This window comes from Protopterus annectens, chromosome 10.part0 (assembly GCF_019279795.1).
Source record: "Protopterus annectens isolate FY-2018-M chromosome 10.part0, PAN1.0, whole genome shotgun sequence".
Lineage (NCBI taxonomy): Eukaryota > Metazoa > Chordata > Ceratodontiformes > Protopteridae > Protopterus > Protopterus annectens.
In genome coordinates this window covers 1473347902-1473363507 of record NC_056744.1, presented here as the reverse complement: position 1 = coordinate 1473363507, position 15606 = coordinate 1473347902, and the positions used below count along the sequence as shown (strand labels likewise).

At 40.4% G+C, this 15606-nt stretch overlaps 1 protein-coding gene across 2 annotated transcripts in view; it reads right to left on the bottom strand.

Annotated features, from left to right (window-relative positions):
- Window positions 1–13510: 13510 nt before the first annotated feature.
- LOC122813661 (nuclear factor 7, brain-like) overlaps window positions 13511–15606 on the bottom strand; it is a 351579-nt gene continuing 349483 nt past the window's right edge. Inside the window, exon 7 of one of the 2 annotated variants that reach the window (XM_044086102.1) lies at window positions 13511–14157. In XM_044086102.1, coding sequence (XP_043942037.1) covers window positions 14060–14157 — 98 coding nt within the window. In that variant the 3' untranslated portion in view covers window positions 13511–14059. The remainder of the gene's footprint in view (window positions 14158–15606) is intronic. The other variant, XM_044086103.1, reaches the window with a different exon arrangement.

Here is a 15606-nt window from a genome sequence, read left to right as displayed (position 1 = left end):
ACATGGTATAGCCTGTGCTATTACTAAATGCTATTTAATTTTCATATCTATATAACTCTCCCAGTTGAGGAAATACTTGAATGCTTTCAGTAAACACTTTCTCCAAGCCATTTTTCTTTATTAAATTGTCTTCTAGTGACATGCAAACCAGACACTGAACTGCTAAGGGTACCTTATCAGAAAGAAGGACTTACAGTATGCAATATTCTTGCTGTATTGTCTTTAGTAGTGAACTAATGTTACCCTGGAAAGGTGGAAGTGTGGAAATATTTGTAATACATCTTAGCAAAGCTCTATGTATGTATATTGTGATACATATGTACTAGATTCTGGTTCAGCTTCTAGTCGGTGGGGGGGGGGGGTGACCAGATGTGATGTCATTCTATGGCCAGCATTGAAGTTATTTTAGACATTAGTGAGAGGTTTTATAGTAGGCAGCCACAGTGGTGCAGCAGTTAGCATTGCCACCTCACAGCAAGAGGTTCTCTGGTTCGATCTTCGGCTGGGGTACCAGTTTCCTTCCACATACTAAAGACATGCTGTAGGTGGATTGGACACACTAAATTGGCCATATGTGTGATTGCATGCATGTGTGTGCCTTCTGTGGAAGGTTGGGTGCCGGGCTGGCAACTTGACACTGTAAAACTCCACTGCCAATCTTCAGCAGACCGATGATCTGCTGTGGTGACCCCTAACTGGGAAAAAGCCGAAAGACACATTAAATATGTTTAAACTTTTCATTGTGGCTGATCTTTTAGAGAATATTTTAACCTTTAAGAGTACTTATAATTATTTGGTGACACTGCAGCCACTCCTGAAAGTCTTGATACATTGGTCAAGCACTACTATTTGTATTAGTATTAATTTTTCTCAGTATACTTGGGTAGCCTGGTAAGAGCCTTAGAGTAGCTGGCTTTGTGGGTGTTCTGGTGGCAGTATATCTACCTTTTAGTCTATGTATAGGTGGTAGATGGAGTAAGCTGTGCTACCCTTTCCCAGGTGTGTATGTGCGAAAACCAAATCTCAAAGAGAGTGTGTGAGTCAGCTACTTTGAACAGAGACAAAGAGAGCACTGATTTCACAGAGAGGGTGGTGAAGGACTTGGCTTGGAACATCTGGCTAAGGACATAACTCTATAGCTGTGTCAGTGGGGGAGTCTTATCTGGGGCCTGGAGAGGGAAACCCAGCCCCAGGATGTGGAGTGTGCTCTTAAGGGAAATTGTGCTCAGTGCAGACAGCTGCATCAGGAAATACCGTGTGTATCCATTTTCATTCCAAGTGAAGGACCCTCACCATTGTTAGTGGTGAAGATTGACGCTCCCTGATTACTGGCCCAGAGGAGGGGCATCACACCTTACATTCTAGGTTATAAGAGATTTCCTCACAAATGTATTATCTGACAAACAGATGGGAGGGTTAATCCACATGTAAATGCATTTAACTTCAAATTTCCCACTAAGTCTGCCTGGTTTCTCAGTCTCCATCCCTCTCTGTCTCTCTTCCACACTCCTTCTCTCTCCTAGTCTGGAATTGATCATGAGGAGATGCTTAGATGGGTGAGAGGATACTAAAAAATAAATAAATAAATAAAAACTCAATCTAGGTTCCATATATTTTGAATTTGTGACTGAAAGGAAAAGAGATGCCTCTATGTGACACTGAACTGTAGAATACTGTTGTTTGTGCATATGCACCCAGAATCTAATCAAAGTATTTGGCTTACTTTGTAACCATGGCTGTGCTTTCAAGAGGTTACCACCTATTGCTTCTGTACTTCTTTTGTGAGCCTTCAAATTCCATGTGTCAAATATCATAGATATTCATTGAGGTATAACTGGAAGGAATGCCTTGCTGATCCAAACCTGAAGCGGGAACTGTTTTTCACTAGTCATGACTGTTTATAATTATAAATACCACATTCAAATACAATGATGCTCAAAGTGTATATACCAGACCACCTTAGATCAAAGGTCAATGACTGACTCCCTGATTATGTCATCAGACCCAAAGTTATAGCTAGGGTGGGCTGAAAGGGGTAGCCACCCTGGGGAAAAAAGTTTTAGGGGGCATGATTGGCAGATGCTGATCATTCTTTAGTGGGGGCATAATTGGCAGATGCTGATCATTATTTAGTGCATTGCCAGCATTCAGTAGAGAATGTTAGCATTGTATTTCCTGTCAAGGCTGAAGCGCTTTACCTGCTATCATTTGCTATAAATGTAGCAAGCAGATTGCTACAGCTTAAAAGGAAAGGAGAAACAAGACTTTTTTCTACCATATTTCCCCGAAAATAAGACCGGGTCTTATACTCTTTCCCCCGCCGGAATACGCATTACGGATTATTATCAGGGGATGCCTTATTTACCTCCCCCGTACAAGAATCTATATTTATTCATGTACAAAAATCGACATTTATTCGTGTACACAAATCAACATTTATTCATGTACACAAATTGACATTTATTTGGTACTTTTCGGTTATTTGGCAATAGTTCTAAATAACGCGTTACAAGTTGTGTGAGAATTCTACAGAAACAGTGCAACAAACATTTCAACTCCATATTCAACCCCATATTCAGGCTTGTGTTTGGGCCTAGTGTTTGTGGAGGCTGTGTGTCTGAGCACATGTTCAAGGATATCTTGGTTTAGCCAAAGCCTTAACAGTTGTGTGAGAGTTGTGGGATAGATTCCTGTCCCAGAGACTTCTCATACTCTGGAACAAACTACCTATCTATATCAAACGAAGCTCCTCATTAGCACTCTTCAAGAAAAATCTTGATAATTGGATGGAAGATAGGTAATTCACCCCGAGGATCACTTCTGTGGCTCTGCTCGACAGTGATACAGGAAAATTATTTTCTTGGGTGGCGAAAGCCAGGGTACCTTTTGACTAGGCTTATATAGGGCCTAGGGCCAATAGCTTAGTACCTACCTATGAACCTATGAACTTCAGAATATCTACACCTTAGCTTTCATAGTGCAATATTTCATGCTTAACAGTAAGTGCAGAAAAATCTCAATACATGTGTATTGGAGGACGGGAATAAAACTGAAAGCAAAAGCAATCCATTGTTGCCCCGATAATGGAAAAGTTATTCAAATACAATCATGTCATCTTCTTCTGGAACACTGTCATAAGTCTCCAACCCCCGAATTCTGGTCTGAATTTCTTGCGACTCCATTTCCTGTGAACCATTGGACCCAATCTGTCATGCCTAGCAATAGAACTCTCCTTAAATAAGCACTGCTTGTCCATCACACTACTAAGGGTTTTGCATCCAGGAAGAAAGAGGTCATTGTCTCCCTCTACTCTTCCCTCTTTAGGCCAATCATCGAGTACAATGCTCCACTTGGCATGTACCTCACTAGACACCTACAACAACTGGAGAGGCTGCAAAAATACCTCACAAAGAGGATCTTAGGCCTTAAACACTTGTCCTATATGGACAGACTCAAAAAACTCCAACTATTCTCTGTCTCCTATCACCTACTTATTATCTCTGCTTGACTTACAAAGCCATGTTTGACCCAGCTCTGTTAGAAATGCTACATCTAAAGAAATCCCAATCCCTCCACACTACGCACTCCAGAGACCTCAACCTTGTTACCACAATCAACAGAATAAGCTGGAGGGACAGGTTCATAACCCAGAGACTGGCTATGCTATGGAATAGACTTCCCATACATGTCAAGCAGAGCACCTCATTGACCCTCTTCAAGAGAAATCTTGATGAGTGGATGGGAAATAGAAAATTCACCCTGGGGATCACTCCATTGGCTCTGCTTGCACAGAGGAACTGGGACCTAAGGTCAGGTGGCACGATGCCAGGGTAATCCTATGGCTAGGCTTGTAAAGGCTACAGGGCCATTAACCTAGTACACACCTATGAACCTATAAGTGATGCACTGTTCTAAAAATTATTCTTAATGCAATAATGTTCTGTTTCAAAAATAACCTGCCCCTTACAGGGTGTCTGCATGTAATTGGGTAGCAACATGCAGGTATGCTCCTCAACTTGCTGGAACTAATTAGCTGTAACAGTACAGAGCTGTACATCATTTCAGCAGTCATACAAAGGAATTAGTGTCTCACTTTTCACCTACAATCCAAAATCAGTTTATTAATTTACTTGGTTCCACTGGGAAGAGTAAGATATTTCTGATGTCAATGATGCCAAATATTTGTGTTTTGCTTGACTGTACACCAAATGTGTCTCATGCAGAGCAGATGTGTCAAATAAGATATGTAAAGGTTACACTGGATGACTGCATAATTTCATCAGTAGTAAAAAAAAAAAACCAGGACATGATCTTGCATCAGAGATAAAAAAACACAAAAAGCTGGCTTAAAAAATGCTGTGGTCAGGGTTATGACAATGGGGCAATTATAGCTGAAAGGTACCGTAATATTCAGGCATGAATTCTTCAAAGCACTCTATCTGCCAGATTTGTCACAGCTGCAGTTCATTCTTTAAATTTACTCAGGCATCATGTTGCAGAGGTATCTGGAGAGATAACATTTTTGGTACAGTACAGAGACTCTTCGAGTTTTTTGTTGGTTCACAAGCACATTGGGCATGCTGTCCAAAGCCCTAAAAGTAACACAGATGTGTCACAGTAAGACAAGATGGTCTTCAAAGTTCAGAGCAGTGCATTCACTTTTTCTTCAGCTAGCTGAGGTTGTTGGAACCTTGCAGGAGATAGCAGATGATACTAGTGCTACTGATACTGTTGTTCCAGCCCAGACCCTAATAAAACAAATTGACTTTGCATTTATATGTTGTCTAATAATGTGGGACAAAATATTTGACCTAGTGGATTGTGTGATCCAGCATCTTCAGAGTTCAGAATTACCAGTTGATGCTGTCTCAAATTATATCAGGGGGCTTTGTGTAAGGCAGCACATATGTGATAATGGTGCAAATGAAATTATACAAAATGCTAAAGAATATACAGATCACATGTCAGTAGAAACAGAATTCCAAGAAAAGAAGAAAAAAAAGATTGAAATCTTAGAGTGCATCTGATGAAGGTCACTTTCTTTCACATGAACAAAAGTTTCAACTGCAAAACAACACAGTCCTAGCTACTTTCATTTCACAGCTGAAGTTGCAGTGTGAATCACTGTCAGAAATATCATCTGATTTCATCTTCCAATCAGGCTGTTCTTTTTCAGCTATTGCTGATTTGCAGAAATGTGAAGTCAAGAGGACTTCAATACCACAGAATTTTAACAAGAGACTGAGAGCTTCAAATTTCATGCACCTGCTCTGTTGCCAGACTTTAATAAAGCCACACCATTGTCGCCGTTTAAATTTATTGACAGGTTGGGCTTTGAAGAATTTTATCCATACATTAAAGTTGCACTCAAACTGTTTTTCTGACTTTGCCTGTCATAGTTGCTTCCTGTGAATGTAGCTTCAGTAAGCTGATGTTAAGAAAGATTATCAATTCTGGCCATACTATCTGTTGAAAACAATCTGGCCAGTACAGTCAGCTTTGAAGATGTAATTGATGAGTTTCTTCTCTCAAGGCAAGAAAAGTACACTTATGATGTGGTTGTGTGACCATTTCCAGGATGGTAGAGAAAACAAAGTGAAATTCAATGACCAATGTTCCAAAGTAGAAAATCAATTCAAAAAAGACCAGTGTATAATGCTCAAAATTAATTTAAAGTGTATATTAAAACCACAAAAAAATGCTTTAAGCTACAGGGAAGAAACACTAAACATGGCACAGAACAGAAACGGTTTGGATGATACAGATACAAATGCATCCAACAGAAGTCAAATTTCACTGGTAGAATTACCTTGCAGAAGTGAAGAAGCTTGAATGAAAACTGCAACTTAAGCTAGAAAACTTTGCACTGGACAAGTCAGTGAAATTTCCATGAGGCATAGCACAAAACCATACAGCTTGCCAGCATTCCATGGGATCCTAAATGAATCTTGCAGAAAGCTCTGTTCTATTTCCATTCCATATACATGGACAATGATCCTTATCTTGAGACTCCTGTAAAAGCTGCAATTGCTGTGGTAGTTTTTGATTTGGGAAGTATCAGTGGTAAGCTTTTGTAGTGCCTTAATCTGTACTGCAGTTCAACGGCTAGTACTTTTCTTGTAATACACACATTCTCACTCTCCCTAGCATTCTGCTGTAAATGACCATTGTAGCCAAGAAGCAGTCCTACACAATGAGCTTTGGAAAATGAACAGGGTGCCGTACACACATCTACTGCTCTGACAGTCTCCTGTTACATTGGTGAGTAGATGATATCTTGGTATTGTGCTTCTGTGCTGTAACGGAAGACAAAATCCCACAGTAATACCCATATATTGTAACCCATGTCATTACCTGTAATATTCACCCTGGAATTAAAGTATATATATATATATATATATATATATATATATATATATATATATATATATATATATATTCTCTTAGCAGTAAATAACTGTGGAGAAGCAGCCCGATGAGAACACGTATAAAACAAGGGTGTTTCCACAGCTAAGACCATGTTCTGCATGCACTGAAGTTGGTGAGTAGGTAAACAGTATTTTTTGGGGTGCTTCACAATCTCTTACTGCCGTGATATCCTTAAGAAGTTGAGTTACTCAGTTACATGCTCACACTTTTCCTGTGATTAACTGTATTGCATTATGATGAAGATGGAAATTTAACAGTCATTGTTATGACTAGCAGGCTATATAACCTTTCTACCATTCTTTGTATTCTGCAGTACTATGACTCAGTCCCAAAAAAAACATGAGATTTCTGCCTTTCTAATCATTTCCAACACTGGTGAGTAGTAGGCAAACTTTCCATTTAGCTTTTTACCTTTATCTCTGTGTTCAAGACTCCAAAATCCTTCAGTAATACTCTAGAGAAGCTAAGTTAGTGGTTCTGTGTTACTTTGTAATTTTAACTTCCATTTGCATGACAAATCTAAATGGAAATTTTCTGCTGTCACAGCTGTCTGCCCCTTCTGATCTTCCCTTCACTTTTTTTCTGCAGTTAAGTGAGAAATGTGGGGTCGGGGAACCAGTCTGGTGCTATGGCACTAGCTTTCTGTTAGTACTGTATAAGCAGGTGCAGCAAACTTGAGAAGTACTTCAGTACTGAATATTATATTACATGAATAAGCATAAGCTGTTTAAGTTCCTGTTAGTAGCTTTGCTTCTGTGCCTGTATATCATGACTTCTAATCCTCTTTATTCTGTAGTACATCTCCACCGCACAGACGTCCTCTGAGCTTTGCAACATGCACAAAGGGCATCTTCTACACTAGTGTGACCTCACCATGTGCAATATACTTAATACGTAAATTTCAGTTACTTGATTCACTAATTATGCATGTGCAGAGTCTTACATTTCAGTCTGCATAATAACGTAAAACCCATTTGACTTGGGTAAAATGTGCATTGTTCAGTCTGCAAAAGTTTCTGTTTTTTTTCTGTTGTAATAATGCTTCCTTTTCATTTGCAGTAAATCAGCATGATATAGAAGAAGCAAAAGCCAGGCTGCCACCTATGCCTTGTAATTTATGATATGCACCACTTTTAACTATTAAGCGAGTAGAACACTCTACTTCTATATTCTGAGTGTAATATCAAAGGCCTCTGCTCACTTGACCTTTTTAAACTGTGATTAAATGAATTGTGTAATCTAAACTTTACATTTATGTGAATCAGAATGTAAAACACATTGTCAGATTTTTTGTCACATTAGCATGCATGTGCAAAGTTTATTTTGCAATTTGTAACTGATATTTATTTCTCTTTAGCAATGCTCCTGCCCTGATGATCTACAATAATTGGCCATAGCGAGAAAGCATTTCCTTCACAAATGGAATACATGGTATCTGCATGCCATGGCACACAGACACATAGGACTGATGCTTGTTTTTTGTTTTGTTGTGTTTGACTCCACACGCAACCTTCACCTTTCAACTTCATTTTCACCTGAGCAATATCTTCTATTTTAGCTTGAGCAGTAACTGTCAAATGGTGCACAACACGCTGGAACATATGATTTGTGCACATAATAGTGTTAAAACGTCAATCAACAAAACCATGTTATTCAGTCATGCTTTATTTTTAATATCTGTGTGGTTTCCTTAAATTGCTGAAGCTGTGTTGTGTTTCGATATGCATCACATGACTGTTAAGTAATGAACTGTGAAAATGCATTAAACTTTCAGTAAAATTTTCTGTTTGGACATGCTTTTGATCCTTTTGATCTCTTGTTTTTTGTCAAGGCATTTTTCTCACTCCTGATCAAATCAAGTGTCTGTGTGTGTGTGGTGGTGGGGGGCACCAAATAAGAGTATCGCCCCGAGCTCTAAATGGCCTAGCTACTCCTCTAACCTAAAAAACTGCTCCACAAGCACAGACTCAAACGTATGCTGAAAAAGGCAGAAACTACAGTGTATGCCATGTATAAAGTCAGCATAAGAATATGTAGCCCATTACCATGATACTTATTTTTTATTGTTCTGAGGGCTACTAAATATTACAGCTGCCATCTGTCTGTGTTGGAAAGTCTTCTATTTAAGAGCTGTTACAGAGTTTGACTCTGCAGAAACAGGAACAATGCTTAATATTATACTGTTTTTCACTGCAGTGTCCAGATCACAGTGGGATGACTGTTAGTTTGTTGAAATTGCATGCATTGATCGAATGTTTTGTACTTCATTTTTTTTTTTTTCTGTGTGTTGAAATTGATTGACAGGTGGATGACTACTGTTTCTCTAGCTTGAATATTCAAAATGGAAGTTATATATGGAATATGTCTTATACAATGTCCTCTAAGGAGAATGTTGGTGATGGTCCCATAGGTTGAGAGCAAGTACTGGCAGGTGAGCTTGGTGCTGAGTTGCTGTGATGATGGGATCTGCTGGATGCAGGGAAATCTCTTGATATTGACCTAACAGTGCTTTGGGACCTAATCCTTGGCTGAGAAGTTCTACTACGTGTTGTTGAAGTCTGATGACTGTCACATGCCTCCAAAGGGAAGGAATGCTTACTATCTCCCCCAACTGCTAATGCAAGTTTTTATACGTGGGGGTGGTGGCTCCCCCCTGTGGACACCCTGGCTCATGGCAGCCCTGTACACCCAGAACACCAACAACTTTAGGATCTGTTTGAGGCAACATTTGAGAGGATGGTAAAGAGGCAGCTGCAGCCACTGAAATTTCTCTGTCAGTGGGTTCAGGACTCACTGCCCCAACTGGATCCAAGCATTGAGCCACCAGAGGCCTCCTCCCCCAAAATGTTATGGTCCTCCTCTTCAGATCCATAATAGATGGGAGCGTCAAGACTAGAGAGGTAGCTGGGTCCTGTAGCTCACCCTTTTGTCTCTATCTGCCATCTGTGTTGTATTGTCACACCCTCAGTGTCAACCCTCCTTTTTTATCTTACCTCTTACAAAAAAAATTGAAAAATAGGTTTATCTCCACAAAAACATACTACCCCTTTCTCACTTCTTCCTGCACAATCTTCTTAATGTGATCCTTCTGTGTGACCCCTGTGTTCTTTCTCCCCAATTTCTAGATTTCTTATCTTCCCCCTTTCCAAGTTTATAATCCTAGAATTATAATTATCTAGAATTATAATTATCTAGAATCCGCCACATAACGCAAGCACTCAGGTCTCTCAACAGCAGGTACAAATATGACTCAGTCATTGTCCACGCTGGTGTAAACGACCTGAGACGTACCTCCTTGGACTACATGAAAAGAGACATTGAGGAGCTCTCTGATTATGTAGCCCAGGCAGGTATGACCCTGACCTTGAGCAGTATCCTACCTTCACCAAGAATGATGCCACAATACAGAGATAAGATGATCAGCTTTAACAATTGGCTTAAACTCTGGTGTCATTCAAAGGGGATCCAATGTCTGTCTGCCTGGGATGACATGCTGGACAAGCCACGCTGCTTCAAGGGATGGCTTGCACCTGTCACCCTGGGATTCCGGATATTGGCAAAGGCTCTTGCCACCCCATAGTGCCTTTTTAGGCAAGGCTCAAATTCTAAACCTACCACCCTAGAACACAAAAAGGAAAAAACTAAGGGTAATGCTGCTCAATGCCAGAAGTCTAAATCTCAAAATGCACGCACTTGAGGCCCTTCTCAGTATGGAGAACATCGATGTCTGTGCAGTGACAGAAACCTGGTTCAAGGCTCCTGAGAGCACCCCAGCACTATCAGGTTTTACCTCTTATCATGCGTTCCGCCCCAAAATCCGGACAATACCAAGAAAGGAGGGGGTATCCATATTCATCAAGGACACCCACACCTCAAGACTGGTGGCAACGCACAATGCATCGGAGACCATCCAGGTGCAATTAACCATAGGCAAGACTGCTCTGCAAATTGTAGCATGTTACAGGCCACCCTCACAAACTCAGGAACCTCACATGGCCTTCCTGAAAACACTAGAGGGGATAAATGTATCACCAAACACCATCATACTAGGTGACTTCAATTACCCTAATATAGACTGGGAACACTACTCAAGACCAAACACCCTAGCCCAAAAGTTCCTGGAATTCATAAACTCAAATGCCATGGAACAACTAGTCACCATCCCCACAAGAGGAGAAAACATACTTGATCTCATCATCATGAACATGGGAGCACAATGTTCAACACCGGAAGTATACCCTCACTGGTGAGATTAGATCACAAACTAATCTCGCTGGAGGTCCTCATCCCACCCCACCTGAAATAAAAAGACCACAGTAAAGAACTTCTCGAAAGCCGACTTCACACTTCTAAAGACTAGTGTGGTCTCCTTTAAGGCCCCGAGACGGAAAACAGTACTCAAGCCGCTGAATCACTTACAAATGCCTTCTACCAGCACCTGCAGGACTGCATGGATAAGGCAATCCCAAGCGAAACAAAGACTCTTTGTACCAAAGGCAAGCGTCCAGTCTGGTGGACCCCAGCCATAAACAAACTCTACAACAAAAGGAGGAAGCTACTACAAGATAGAGCAAAATCCTTAAAAGGTAAGACACCCTTGATCACTATAAGTAAAAAACTAAGAGCTCTCATAAAATCATCCAAAGCAAATTTTGAGAGAAAAATAGCTAAAGACTCAAAAGACAATCATAAGGCCTTCTTTAGCTATGTTAGAAACCTGGGAGGAAACTCCCAGATATGCTCAGAACTAGTTCAAAATGATGTGAAGATTACTGATCCTACAGACATTGCCAACATACTGGCTGACAGGTTCAGTGCAAACTTCTCCCGCCCCCCCAAAAGGAGAGATATCTATACCAAACGATTGCAGCCACCCAACCATGTCCAGAGCCCAAGTGTGTACTGCTCTCTCCAAAGCAAAAACACAGCATCCATGGGACCTGATGGTGTCCCCGGCTGTGTGCTCCACAAACTCAATGAGGAATTAAACCCACAGCTAGGACAGCTGTTTAATCATAGTCTTACCTCTGGATACGTACCCAGGGAGTGGCGCACTGCAACTGTGGTCCCACTTCACAAAGGCGGTGCCTCCACCGACCCTGGAAATTACCGCCCATTAGCTTGACAAGCCTTATCTGCAAAGCCATGGAGAGGATCATAATGGACCTCATAAATAAAGACATAGGGAATTTGCAGACTTTGGATCCATCCCAGTTTGGCTTTGTCAAAGGCAGATCATGCCTTCTAAACTTGGTTGACTTTTCCGAAACAGTCACCAAAGCCATTGATCAGGGAAAGGCAGTCCATACAGCCTACCTCGATCTGGCGAAGGCCTTCGATACAATACCCCACTCGGGTATCATTGAAAAACTCATCAGCTTAAATGTTAACCCATACATCACAAGATGGGTTGCAAACTGGCTGAGTGACAGAACCCACAGGGTCAGAGTTGCTGGCACCATGTCAGACTCAAAGCCTGTCACAAGTGGTGTACCACAGGGCTCAGTCCTGGGCCCACTCTTGTTTGGCATCTACTTTTCTGAAGTACAAGCAAACACAGGAGGGTTATGGCTGACAAAGTTTGCAGATGACTGCAAACTGGCCATAGTAGAAAACACATCTGACACAGATATCCTTCAGAAGGGTCTCACAGAAACGGATAACTGGTGCCAGAGCCATGGCCTAAAGTTAAATGCCAAAAAATGCATAGTCATACCCTTCGGGAAAAACAAGGTTACCCCTAGCTACCAAATAGGTGGCAATCCACTGAGCACAGAAGAAGTTATCAGGGACCTGGGGACCCAGGTTGATAGTAGTCTGTCATTCGACACCCATGTAGCTAAAGTAGTTAGGAAGACCTTCTACATTGCCCACCTTATCATGAAGGGATTCTCATCTAGATCAAGGGAGGTCATAGTCTCCCTATACTCATCACTCATCAGACCAATGATTGAGTACAATGCCCCATTCGAATGTATCTGACCCGACACTTGCAGCAGCTGGAGAGGCCACAAAAGTTCCTCACCAAAAGGATAAAGGGTCTCAAACATCTGTCCTATGCTGCCCGACTGAAAGAACTCCAGCTCTATTCAGTCGCCACCGCTTGCTCAGAGGTGACCTTTGCCTAACATACAAGGCCATGTCAAACCCAGATTTGATGAATATGCTTCACCTCAAAAATCTAGATCCGTCAGAGCCACAAGGGCGGAGACTTAAACCTCGACACGGCTATTAATAGGACGTGCTGGAGGGATAGATTCATCACCCAAAGACTCCCTATGCTGTGGAATAAAATCCCGGTATATGTGAGGCAGAGCACCTCGCTGGCCTTGTTCAAGAGAAATCTTGACCAATGGATGGGAGATCGCAGATATACCCCAGGGATTACCTCAGTGTCACTGCTCGACAGAGGCACAGCAAAATAATGGGTATAGTTCCCCATACTAAAGGGGTGGCGTAAGCCACAAAACTATGGGATAGGCTTGTAAATGCCCTCGGGCAGATAGCCTAGTATGAACCTATGAACCTATAAAAGCCCAACTAGACTGTGTATTTAAGGACAGCCTTTACAGTGGATAAAATGAATCTTGATACAGTTTAGGTAAGCCGTGGACTAGCAGTGCTCAGCTCAACTAAGTGCAGGTTCTTGTGGAAGTTGTCGAGAGATCCATACAGGTTCACCCACAACCACATAGTGAAGTGTTTGTGACCTTAAGTGCATGCAACTTCTTCAACATATACCTGCAATGATATCCATTCATTTACATCACTAAAATGTGAAAAATCCCTGTAGGCATTGCATCACACGGCTGAGATTTTACATAATGAGAGATGCTTCCTCGCGCTTAGCTTATTTCAATACAGGAGCAGCACCAGTACTTGCAGGGTACCATTACATTTATATGAACAGAAGGACTATGAATACCAACCAGACAAACTAAAAGTCAATTACCTAAAAAAAGAAAGACTGAAAGATTTATTTTGTTTGATTATATCTTGTATATGTATACAATTCATGTAATGCATATAGATATTGTATTTCCTTAATCTGAAAAACAAGCAAAAAAAGAGTCAATGACATCAGAATATATTATTCTAAACTTTAACTTTTTTTAAGTTTTAATCAAATGATTACAGATTCTGTCTAAAAACAGTAGGATTACGACCTTATAAAATGCCATTAAATGGCATACTTGACTATTTGCATAAACAAAAGGAATGCACAACAATTCTTTTTAATTAATATAAACACTGAAGCAAATAGCAAATTGTGTAGTTATCAAATATAATGGTCTTAAATTAACTATTTCTTCTCATGAAATATCTATGTCTATACACACACACACACACACTATACACATATATGTATTAATATATCAAATATTGGTACTTCAGTAGTATACAACATGTATGAGATTCACCACTTCAATAAAATATGATTCAAAAGCTAAATTAGTGCAAGAAAACAAAATAATCATTGTTCTAAATATGCAAGGTGTGGACTTTACAACTATTACAATACTTTAGATCTACTATGAAATATATAATTATATAAGATCTTTAAAAATCTATCCAGATATAAGAATGGGTTGCTCTATTCATCACCATCAGTGTTTGGCATGCCTTCAAGTTATGCCAACGTCTCTCGACTGTCAAGATCTAAGGGCTCCACCCTTATATACCATTTGGTTGCTTCAGTACCACTATAAGGTTGTTTCAAGTCATGATCTGAAAAAATGCAATATAAAAGCAGCATAAATTATGTTCTGCTATACAATGAACTACTACAAAGGAACTAGAATGATTTATAACTGTCACAGTACAAAGTTGCTGAAGTGCATATAAAAAATATGTCAAACAACATTTTTGTTAAGATTTAGATGCCTTGCCTGTACTGTGTAGGGCAGGCATCAGTACTCTACAGCACATGTGCCAAGCATGGCATGTGGAACGATTTTCAATGACATGCTGAGTGAATTGAAATATAGTAATTATGATCTCATAAAAACTGAACTGAGAGAGAGAGAGAGAGAGAAACAGAGTGAATGCATGTCTGAAAGCTGAAGAGACTGTATTGGTGAGAAATCGGAGAGAGTGAGTGAATGCATGTATGTATGAAAGCTGAAGAGACTGTGTGTGTGAGAGATCGGTGGGAGTGAGTGAATGCATGTATGAAAGCAGAAGAGAATGTATGAGAGATCAGACTTGAGAGAGAGAGTTAGTGAATCCATGTATGAAATCAGAACTGACTGTGTGTGACAGACTAGAGAGACAGAGAGAGAGAAAGTGAATGCATGTATGAAAGCTGAAGAGACTGTGTGAGAGATTGGAGAGAGAGTGAATGCATGTATGAAAGCAGAAGCGACTATGTGTCACAGAGATCAGAGAGAGAGACAGTGATCGTAACAAGTTATTTAATGTATTGGAAACATGTTAATACAAGATCAAGTTAATGTTTCAATGGTTGTTATATATAAAAATATGGTGGACATAAGGTTGCAGACCCCTGGTGTAGGGCCATGGCATTACAAAATACAAGGAAAACACCAACATGTAATCCAAAGGTCACTGAACACTAATGCTTTAAAGACAACATCACAATGAGCATGAGACAGCAGCTGAAGTGCAGGACATATGCAGATTAGAATCATGAAGTTTAATAAAAGTGATACCTTTGTTCAGAAACTGCTATATACCATACCAAAGTCTTCTACTGAAACTATGATAAAGAACAGTTAGAGAGGAGACATAGCTAACAAAAGACAGTCTACCACATACATAGGAAAGAAGTGCTAAAGATCCTATCAGGTTGTAAGGCAATGAAGACATGAATTCTTCTACGCACACAAACCCACATGAAAATGTGCATGAACACAGACACAGACACGCACTCATACACACTCTCTGAATAGCCATGTTTTACCATGTGCTCAATCCTTGACTCTTTCCCATTAGCACAAAGTGCATCGATACTGCAGGACCCTTTCCCTCATCCTTCAGTCTGTATCATCATTACTATCATCAACCCTGTATTCCCTTTTTCTATATGTGATCAGGTTGCTACGACAACTATCACCACCTCTCAATTCACTGTTATTCCTCCACTTTCTTCAGCAGTCATGTCGGACTGTCGTAAGTCTTCTCTCATGCAAGTGGACATCTTAGCTTCCTTTTGCC